Below are 11,379 nucleotides of genomic sequence, written 5' to 3' on the forward strand. Positions count from 1 at the left end.
AAAAAAAAAAAAAAAAGAAAAAAACCTCCATCAACCTATACCACAGCCATGTGCCACTTTAAAATTTGAGGTTACTCACTACTCCAAATAATCAAAATATCTTCTAAACTGTTGCATATCACCTTGATCAATAAATATTACAAAATCTCCTCAAACCCCACAGTGGTTCACAATTTCTAAGGCCAAATCTTTTAATGTAGTTCTTTATGTTGTGGTGATCCCCAAGCATAAAATTATTTTATGGCTACTTCATAACTATAATTTTGTTATGTTATTGACTGTAATGTAAATATCTGATATCCAACCTCTGTGAAAGGGCTATTTGACACCCAAAGGGGTGGTGACCCACAGGTTGAGAACACCATTCTAGAATGTATACAGAGGTCTTTAGTAGGCAAACACACCAAAATAAAAACATAGTTTTAGCCATGCAGTGGTGGTGTATGCCTTTACTCTTTTAATCCCATTACTAAAGGCAGAGGCAGGCAGATCTCTGTAAGTTTGAGGACAGCCTAGTCTACAGAGCAAAGTCCAGGCCAGCCAGGGCTACACAGAAAGCCAGTCTTGAAAAACCAAAAAAAAAAAAAAAGAAAAAAGAAAAAAAGAAAAATTCACATAGTTTTAGTTTCAGCTTTTTAAAGTTCATTAAGCCAAGATTAAAAACCTCAGTAATATTTATGTGTTCCTAATTTTTATGCCATAAATGTTCATAGAAATAACCAAAACTAACACATTTTTTTTTGCTCACAGTAGCATTCCAGAACAAATTATTTAAATATTTAAGGTGGGAAGCCATTTATTTGATACAGGACAAGAAATACTCAAAATACATGAAAATCCCCTTTTGGGGTACTTAACTCTTAAGGTATTTATAGTTATCTATTAATTTTCTTATAAAGTAATTTGGAAAGAGAGGGAGAGAAGGGGGAAATGGTTATAGGTATTACACGAGAAAATATTTATTAAGCTGTATAGCAGCTTCTGACATAACAGAATGCCTATGTGGGGGTGGTCATCTTTATTCCGGTAGAATAAAATTTCCCAAAGGAAAAATGAGTTTTCAGTAAGCTGATTCATGAGACTCTAACATAGAGATGTGACCAGTGACACCCACAGTGGATTAGGATGAAGGATTCCTAGAGACTATAAAATGAAAAAAGAATGTGGTCACATGGCCTATGTTTGCCCTTTCTCTTTTGTAACTGTAATTTTCCGCAGACGGTTGACCTCCACTGAGAAGGAAAACTACTGAGTCATTTGACCAAACTAAAAGTATTTCCTTTGCCTATTTCTAGGCCCTCGTGCAAAATTTTCTTTGCAGCCGATCCCATCAAAATAATGCGAGCCCAGGGACAGTACATGTTTGATGAGAAAGGCGAACGGTACTTAGACTGCATCAACAACGTGGCGCACGGTAAGAATCCTGTGCACAGTGCATTGGAGGATTACTGCGGGGCCCGGTTCATCTCTGAAATTTCGCGACAAATGTCCCTTTCTCCTGCTCAGTCACCCTAAAATGGGAAAGCTTCAGTAAAACAGGGGAGAAAGGAGCCCAAATCCTTTTCTTTCCCTTCAGAACTTCCCTCTCCTCCAAAGCTCTTAAAATTGTAACTTATTCCTTTACCTCCTACATTTTAGTGGGACACTGTCACCCAGAAGTGGTCAGAGCTGCCGCGAAACAGATGGAATTACTAAATACAAATTCTCGCTTCCTCCACGACAACATCATTGAGTTTGCCAAGCGCCTTACCGCAACCCTGCCTCAGAGGCTCTCAGTTTGCTACTTCACAAACTCCGGGTATGTGACTGGTTTTATCCGGGTATGTGTCTGGTTTCCGGCATCTCCGCCCCCCTGTCCCATCAGCGCTTTTTCATTGGATGCATCTAGAAAGATGTTAGGATGAAGGATTCCAAGAGACTATAATTTTCAGCCGATCCCATCAGCTGAAATTCTTACCACTCACTAAGTGACCTTCATTAGGAGTAGACCTTTCTGAATCTTTTACTTTATTTCATGACTCTGAGCCTAATGGGATACAGTGACGCCATCTCGTCACACAGTAAAATGTGTAATGAAAACAGGGAGCCCGCATAGTCATTAAATGCAGACTTCAGCAAATAAATGACCCCACTAAAGGGACCCCACTAAAGCTGTAATTTCATAAGGTTTTTTTTTTCTACTGACTTGCTGTTCTACAAAAACTGAGCATGTTTTCCCAACGCAAACTCAAGAAAATCCAAGTGAAGATACATTCCAACTTTTAAGTTCTGTAAGCACAAAATGGTAACGTATCCATTCTGTGGAAAACTATACAGATATCAAAAGGTGTGATTTGCAAACGCATGCCCAAGAATGTGTGAAGCTGAAAGAGTAATGTTATGTTTGGGAGAAGCTGAAAGCAGCTTTCCTATTTTTAAAGTGATACATAGTTTTGGATTTGATATTTAGAAAGCTATAATAATGTCTGCTTGTTATGATTTTCTGTGACTCTTTTCCAAGGGGTATCTTGTAAGAAGAGCATCATTGTTTTGTTTTGTTTTGTTTTGTAATGAACTGAGGAGGTATTTGAGGCTCCCCTGTGTTATAACAAATCATTCTTGCCTTTTATAAATGAAATATAATATCTAACTTTCATTTCTAGAGAATCTTATGCTACCAAAGAGGGATGAATTCCAAACAGCATTGTCCTTAGAGAATGTACATGATGCTGCATGCCCATTATAATAATAATAATAATAATAATAATAATAATAATAGTATCAAAGTCATTCAGGTGTTTTGTCTAAATCCCGGCTATTGCTCCAATTGATGAGAAATCTCGCTCTGCTTGTTTGACCTCTCTGAGGCTGCTGCCCCGCCCATAGGAAAGAAGATGGCCAGCCTTTCCTGGAAGCAAACCCACTGCCAGGAGCGTCCTTTGAGTGACTGTTTCCTTTGTCCACTTGAGAATTTATTTAGACTCTCTGAACTAGGTAGAAAAACGTATAATCTTAATCTTTCAGATAAGGAAACTAACCAAGCATTGATTAGTATAATGGCATGGCATCCAGCCTGGCGGGTGATCCATCCCTCCTGAGATAGGGCTTACAGTGGGACTCTTAGTGTACTTAAAGCTAGCCATCCCTGATGTGACTGGGTGAAGTGGGGATCATAGCTGCCATTCTTTGGGTTTCTGCTATGTGTCTTATTCCTTCGTGGCTGTGACACGTGTATTACAAAGTTACAGGGAGAACTTAGGTGGAGCAGGATAGAGTGGGCAAGAAGGCCTCCATTCCACACTACGTTTCTGAACAAATGTCAGCTTACAATTTCTGTAGCTCACACTGAGCCATTTTAAAAAGATGGACGTCATTTTGTCCCCCCTCTGTGTTATCTCAATAGATCCGAAGCCAACGACTTAGCCTTACGCCTGGCACGGCAGTTCCGAGGCCACCAGGATGTGATCACTCTTGACCAGTAAGTCCTAGGCACAGGCTTCTAAGGAAGCCGCCACTTCAGAGCTGGAAGTGTACCAATCTATACCAAACTCATCTCTGCTAAGACCGCAGGCACTTATGGAGGAGGGTGTTTCGAAATTACACAATAAGGTGTCGGGTATAGCTTGAATCCACTCTTTCTGGGCTAATTCACTCTTTCCAAGCACCTGAAAATGGGGGCGACTTTCCTGGGTGTCTTGATGACTGCAGCCCTATGGGTTTGATGGGAATCCTGGTTGGCATTTTACCCAGTAACTACCTACACATTGCAGCTAATGCTCCATCTTCATAACTCAAGTGTTTCCAAAATAAAAACATAATTAATTTCTTTAAAAATCCAAACATTTGTTTCGCTACCATGATTATTCACTGTACGTGATATTAAACATAGCAATTTAAAGCAAATTTAAAATTTTAGTTCTTTTTCATTTGATCACAACTACCAATGGTCACATTGACTCTTACTTCCCAAACATGAATTTATTAATTTTTAATGAGAAACTTGATATCAATATTTACTAATGCTTTAAAATTACTTTGTCTACTCCCTCACCCCATAAATCCACAGAGTGAAACTAAATATGCAGCCTTATTTTGTGCCCTCCTATAGACTCCCTTTAATGTGATGATTCATTTTCTGTTGCCGTTTCATTCATTACTATAAGCTTATGGGGTCAGATCAATACAAAACTATTGCCATAGATTTCATCAGAAAACTAAAATAACTCACTAAGCTAAAATCAGGGCTACCTGTGGGGAATTCTTGGCTCTTCCAGGTTATGTCTGCATCTCATGGCCTACAGTGCCAAGCTTTATCTTCAAAGTCAGCCATCACCTTACCAAGCCTTTGTTTCTCTCTTCACACCCTCATCTTTGATTATCATGCTCCTGTCTCCTGCTTCACTTATAAGACATTTCCTTTTTTTGTTGTTGTTGTTCCAAGAAATTCTATTCACAAATGCTAAAGATCATATTAATTTTCACATTGATACTTTCCTTTTTAAAAACCTATTTAAGACATTTCTGACTATATTGGATCCACCCAAATAATCCAGAATAACCATCTCATTGGGTGGTCCTTAATTTACTATACCTGAAAATCACCTCTGCTATGAAACATATTCTTGGGTTCTGAATATTAGGAGATAAACATACTTGGAGTGGGGCATTTCTCTTTTTAAATTCTCATTCTCTATCATTTACGGACAACTATAATAATGTATTTACTATATATGATTTATAGACAGATAGCCAACTTAATAATATATTTAATGTACCTACTTTATGCTATTTGAAATGTTTTATTTGTATGCATTAATTATATATGATAATTGACTTTATTATTACATTTTCATATATGTTCATCATGTTTTCTGATCATATTTACAACTTATCTTCTCTCCCTCCCACTTCTGCTAATCCCTTTCTTCCTCCCGACTCTGTATTGATTTTCACATCATTTTACTTTTTATATCATGTAAAATGTGCATTATATTATGTGCATCTGCTTTACCAAAGTTACTGTAGATCTCTTGGTTTTCATACTTCATCACGTGTAGAATTCTTTAAATTTGTTCCATTCCTCTAACTCAGAAACATAATGTGAGCCATGTATGGGGTTTTAAATGTTCTAGCAGTTTGGGGCAGCCTGCATGTGTGTTGTCATTTCAATATTTAGTCAACATGGCGTATGTTGACATATCTTACATTCCTTTTTTACTCACTGAGTATCAGAAGTCCAGTGTCTGCTTTGACAGTTTCAGGTCAGACTAAAGATGTTCAAGTGCCCATAGCTCTGAGTGGGGAATTGCTGCCATATTGGATTACAGTATTGTTCTCACTGTACAGCATCTCTTCTCCCAGTGATGGGCACTGACTTCATCATTCCCTGCACAAACAGAGACCCTTCTCTACACAGTCTTCCACAGGACATTCTGAAAATACCTCGGGGATAAATTCCAGAAACAAGATGGCTGGGCAGCAGGTGCTGCTAATTTAAATGTTGCCATATTTGTCTCCAGTGTGATTGCAACACCAGACACACACACAGGAGAGACCCCCCTCTCCCTAGCCTAACCAACCCCAGTCCTAGCCAGCTTTCTGGTTTTTTCTAATTGCTGCTACTCTACTGGGTATAACATCTCTTCATTTGCATTGTTAAATTGGCAATGTTGACTTGAGAATCTTCTCACATAAATTTTATGCTTTAATCATCTTTTCATGTGCTTTATCACTTTTTCAGTTAGGATTCTCACCCTTCTGTTGCTGGTTTGTGGTTTCCTATACGATCTAGTCCAGAGACTGTCTATTTGGAGTCATCTGTGGATGGGCCTCTTAGAGTTTTCTCTCCACAGCTCCTGGTCACACTTCTGGGCAAGAAACAGAAAGAGGAATCTCTTCACCATTTGTGTGTTAAGTGAGAAAGAAGAATTTTGTTGCTACTCGGTCATCTCTCAGTCCGAGTTTTTCTTCCATAATCCCTCTGTATTTGCCGTAATGTCTTCAATGGAGCATCCTTTAGACAGCACTCCAATCAGAAACCCCTTTCTATAAAATCGTTTTCAGACTTACTAGCCAGGCATGGTGACATATGCCTATAGTCCCAGCTGAGGCCCAGAAGTATCACTTGAGGCCAGGAGTTTAAGGCCAGACAGAACAGTCCGTGAGGCCTACCTTTAAAATTTTAGGCTGGTAAGATGACTCAGCAGGTACTTGCTTGCCAAGCCTGACCACCTGAGTCGAATCCCCTGGATCATATCAATCAATCAATCAATCAATCAACCAATGTAAAAAATATTTGAGAATATAGAAAACTCAACTCACAAGATTGTGTGAAGATATAAAAGTGTCCACATTTGGAGAATCTAATTTAGCCATATAATTTAAAGAAATAGTTTGTCTTTCCTGCTGTAATAAAAACAATTGCCTATAAGCAGATATACCAGGCTTTCCAAGTACTTCCTTACATGTAGAAGGGGCAATAGACAAATCAAATGCCAGTACTGTCATGAAGACAAGAGCTAGTTTCGCAGTTAAATGTGGAGCCGGTATTGAACTCTCTCCAGATGACTGACACAGAGTGGTAGGCAACACTGTGTTCACATGCTACAAGGACGCCTTTCTTGGAACCCTGTGTGTGACTTTCCTTTTTCATTTCAGTGCTTATCATGGCCACCTGTCATCACTAATCGAGATCAGTCCTTATAAGTTTCAGAAGGGCAAAGATGTCAAGAGGGAATCTGTACATGTGGTAAATATCCCTGAGTCCTATGATCAGAATACTGGGGCTAGAAGAGCATCCTATTGCCATTCAGCCCAACCTTCCAAGCAGAGTGGAACCATGGGAAAGAAACTAAGATTGAGAGCAGTTGTGTGATGTGCTGAACTCAGGGGTCACAGACTGGCTGCATGTGGCTCAGAGTGAGAACCACGGTAGGAGAGTTCAGTGGTAGACCTGGTAGATCAGATTTTTAACAGCTGTCTTCAACTCTTGTGTCCACTCATCTCCAGCCACTCTTCCTATCACTGGTACGAGGCCAACACTCAGAGCTAAATGAGCTTGTCCTACTGTTGTTAAAGATAATTTACATAAAGCATAGTTATGGAAATAATGCGAATTGTGCAAAAGGTATGTTGCATCAAACAGAGAGGCCAACCAGGTTGTCAAAATAGTGAAATTCGCTTCCTATCACTGTGTTAACTGAGGGTCAGTAAGAGTCGCCACTGCTTTATTGAAAGACTTTAAGCACCTAGAACCTTGAGTTTCCTAAGTGATCATGGTTTATGATATAATCAACAGTATGAGTTTCTCTGACATAGTCATTAGTTCAGTCTCCAGTTTGTGTCATTTTTATATAATGTCTTTCTGCTCGCCAATCTGAATTTGCTTCCTATGTGAATATGAATAAAGCTTTGATTTAGAGGGGCTGGCATGTCTAAACTCCACCTCACAATTCAGAGGTCAGTTCTTAACAGCACTCAGAGATGTGCAGAAAGATAAAGATACTAGGAGTGTTTAGGTCAACAGGACCACCCTCCAACACACGCTGGTGCGGAAATAGGTAGTCCCTTGGCCTTTAAGTTTGGTCAAGATACAAATAACGAGAAACTGTATTATCGGATGTTTTAGGCACCAGCTCCAGATACCTACAGAGGGAAATACAGAGAGGACCACGAAGACCCATCCACTGCATATGCAGACGAGGTGAAGAAAATCATTGAAGAGGCTCACAGCAGCGGAAGGAAGGTTGGCATTATGGGAAACACTTCTAAAGCCTTTTATGGAAATAGTTACAGCAGTTGGAATTTTCTACAGAGAAGAAAGGGGATTAAATCTAAAATGCCTTTGTTCTTTGCTGATTCCATATTCACTTGGTTTTTGATTCAAAAGAATTTTATCATAGCAAATTTTTATTTATCATGGAAATATAATTACTACACTTCTCGAGTAATAATGGCCTAATGCTGATCTCTTGGGTACTATTCAGGGTCTGGTCCAGAGGGTCAGATTCTTCCAACTTTGAGGAACATGGGGGAAGGAAAGAGATGCTCCATATTCAGGACCAGTCTAAGCTCTCAGATCCTCAGGGGAGCTTGGTGCTGCCAGGAGCTAGTGGACCTCCAGGAACCACAGAACTTCTCACGAAGCCTTTCTACCTGGGCCTGGGCTTCCAGGACAGCACCAGAGTCCTCGAGAGCAGGAAAGGGGTTGGTGTTTTCAGTCTTCACCCCACTGCCCTCAGATTCATGTTCATTCCCCACCTAGCATGGGGTCACTTAGGTGCAGATTAAATGCAATTTAACAACACATAGCCTTTAAACTGGCTATGGCACAGACATGGCAAGACGAATACTTCATTCAATAAAAAATGATTTGCCTTTTCCAATGAATTGCAATATTTGTATCTTCATGACAGAAGAGCCGTTCTTCTTTCTGGAGTGTCTCTTCCATATACAGCCCTTCCTCCACCCCCAACCCCACCCCTGCTTTGCTTCCATGCCCTCTGTAACATCTCTGGGCAGATGAGCCTAAAGCTCTACCTACTAAAAGAGCTTTGGAGTTTCAGATGGTAAATGATGCTTTTAGAAAATATGTTTAACCTAACAAGATCATATGGACTCTGCTGCTAATGGAGGGTCCTAAGTTATTTTTTATTTAATAATTAACATTTTGGGGCTTGATGCAACCATGTTACTAATGTTAAAAGCTATGACAAAGTAAATACAGGGCATGGGCTTCTAAATGTCAGCTGTGCTTACAAAGTCATGGAAGGCTGAAGCAGAAGTCTCTGGAGTCCAGCAACCCCATTTTATAGCTAAGACCCTAAATAACTATGAAGTCAAGGATTTAACCCAGGTTAATGACACTAGTAAGGCGTCTGGACACAGGCTTGATTCTCTAGATCTCTTTCTCCTGCCTTTCTTGAGCTTTCTCTCCGTCCTTCAGTGACTGCCATGTTGAGCCTCTCCCCCCATACCCTCTAGCATGCTTCCCCTATACTTACTGTTGAGATGCCTAGCTTTAGAGGGAAGCTTAGTGGCTTCCTTGGGCTGACTCTAGCCTCAAGCAGTCCAATTTTACTAACTTGGGAATGGGCACCAAGTTATGTCTTTTGAATATCAGTTTCCAAAGTTTCATATCACAGACATCCATATATTAATTAGTTTTACTTGACACAACCCGACAAAAAATATTGCCCTTTAGTTATGAAGTCCACCTCTCGTGACCGCCATTTCCCTGGGTGGCTTTACTTGTGTCCTAAGACATCACTTAGAGGGGTGCTCTTCTGGCACAGATAGAGTTTATTTATAACTAACAGTCTATTTTGCACTTGCCATTGGTGAGTTTCTAGCTATTTTAAACCTACTCTAAGAGCTGGAGAGATGGCTCAGCAGTCAAGAACACTGCTCTTGCAGAGGATTGGGGTTTGGTTCCCAGCATCAGTGGCAGGTGGCTCACAACCACATATAATAGCAGCTCCAGGCGATTCATGCTTTCTGACCTCCTTGAACACCAGCACACATGCATACAAATACAGAGGTAGACTACACACTCATAAAATTAAAAACAAAGATGTGTCCTTTTAAATCTTCTTTAAAATAGCACACTCTTGAGGCTGGAAAGAGGGTTTAGCTGTTAAGAATACAGATACTTTCAGGGTTTGGTTCCCAGTGCCTACACGGCAGCTAAGAATTATATGTAAGTCCAGTTGCAGAGGATCCAATGCCCTCTTCTGGCCTCCCTAAGTACTGGATACACTAGTGCACAGACGTATGTGCGGGCAAAACACCCGTGCATATTAAGTAAAAATAAATCTTTAAAATAAAAACCTGCTGACATAGGAAGTTCTTCTCTTTTAGGAGGGAGCCTGTCGTGTATAGATTTGTGACCCCATCTTTTCTTGTATAGATTGCTGCCTTTATTGCTGAATCCATGCAGAGTTGTGGTGGACAAATTATTCCTCCAGCAGGCTACTTCCAGAAAGTGGCTGAGTATGTACTTGACTTGGGCATCCTTGGTCAAGCTGAGGGCACTAAGACAAGTCCATAAGGTCCGTACTTCCAGATTAGCTGGTAAAATTCTGCTCCTGAATACTTGCTACTTCAGGACTCTAGGATACCCCCTGGTCTTTCCAGAGATGCAAAAGAAAATAAAGGACTTAACATGGTTCAACCCCTAGAACTATGCTCCAGCTCCTGCCGAGCATCCTGTCTCATTGGCTCATCCATACGCCTTGCCAATTAGTAAACAGGTGAAGATCAATTAACCTTGGTAAGATCCACTTGCTCAGCTTTCTTCCCAAGTGAAATGTTGCAATACAGTGCAGTACTCTAAGCAGCATATGGGGTAGATCTAAACCTAGAAACCATGTGACTACCCTGTAACATCTCTACAAAGTGTTGAGTCCTAGAATATTTTTAATACAGACAGGTGATTCAGGTTAACATTTTTCTGACTTCAATAGTCTTTTCGGGTAGTTCTGGGGACACTCAGTGGTCTGAGGGCATCAACACATATCGTTACTTTTCAGACACGTGCACAAAGCGGGGGGTGTGTTCATTGCTGACGAAGTTCAAGTAGGCTTTGGCAGAGTCGGGAGTCACTTCTGGAGCTTCCAGATGTATGGTGAAGACTTCGTTCCAGACATCGTCACCATGGGGAAACCCATGGGCAACGGTCACCCGATATCCTGTGTGGTGACAACCAAAGAAATTGCAGAAGCTTTCAGCAGTGCAGGCATGGAATATTTCAATACGGTAAATTTGATTCACAGACTTAATTCTAAGGGGAAAATACTGCATGTTCTTAGAATTTTTCAAACATTAGGAAAGTGTTAGCAGTAAGCCATTCTAATATTCCTGTCAAACTTTGATTAATCCAGACTTAATTCTCTTTGTATTTTTTCCTTCTGCTTCTCTTTTTCCCAAAACAATCTTGTTAGGTTTTCTAATAATAGGCGGCTAAACTTTAGTGGTTATTTCATTAACAGACAATGTGATATTATTTGTTTTGAATCATATTGAAATTCCCCAAACAATTTTAAAGCATTTAGAGGATCTGGTACCATGAATGTTAGTCAACTCTCATAACAGATACTAAATGTTTATCTTTGGAAAGCTTTATTTCTTTGGCTTTATTCTCCAAATTAATAAGTGTTGGGCTTAGAAGACACACCATAGTATGTGAACAGCAGCACTGCTGCAGACTAAAGCAAAGTCAAATCTCAGAAGGGTTTTTTTTTTTTTCAGAGAAACTATTGCTTAGCTGTTTCAGTCAGCTCTGTAAGGACAGAGAACACTAATTTTCCCTTACTGAACCACACTTCCGAATCTTTAATTTTTTTTTTCATTTTTTTTTTATTTTAGATATTTTCTTTATTTACATGCGAATTTCTCCTTTCC

General features: G+C 39.9%; 1 protein-coding gene across 1 annotated transcript in view; it reads left to right on the top strand.

The window, feature by feature from the left end:
* The window catches only part of Etnppl (ethanolamine-phosphate phospho-lyase), an 18,969-nt gene that overhangs the window by 1,554 nt on the left and 6,036 nt on the right, over window positions 1-11,379 (top strand). Inside the window, exons 2-8 of the mRNA XM_031376172.1 lie at window positions 1,296-1,414; window positions 1,639-1,798; window positions 3,383-3,457; window positions 6,637-6,727; window positions 7,607-7,723; window positions 9,887-9,969; window positions 10,509-10,734. Coding sequence (XP_031232032.1) covers window positions 1,296-1,414; window positions 1,639-1,798; window positions 3,383-3,457; window positions 6,637-6,727; window positions 7,607-7,723; window positions 9,887-9,969; window positions 10,509-10,734 — 871 coding nt within the window. The remainder of the gene's footprint in view (window positions 1-1,295; window positions 1,415-1,638; window positions 1,799-3,382; window positions 3,458-6,636; window positions 6,728-7,606; window positions 7,724-9,886; window positions 9,970-10,508; window positions 10,735-11,379) is intronic.

The sequence above is a fragment of the Mastomys coucha genome, unplaced genomic scaffold, assembly GCF_008632895.1.
Source record: "Mastomys coucha isolate ucsf_1 unplaced genomic scaffold, UCSF_Mcou_1 pScaffold16, whole genome shotgun sequence".
NCBI classification, from domain to species: Eukaryota; Metazoa; Chordata; class Mammalia; order Rodentia; family Muridae; genus Mastomys; species Mastomys coucha.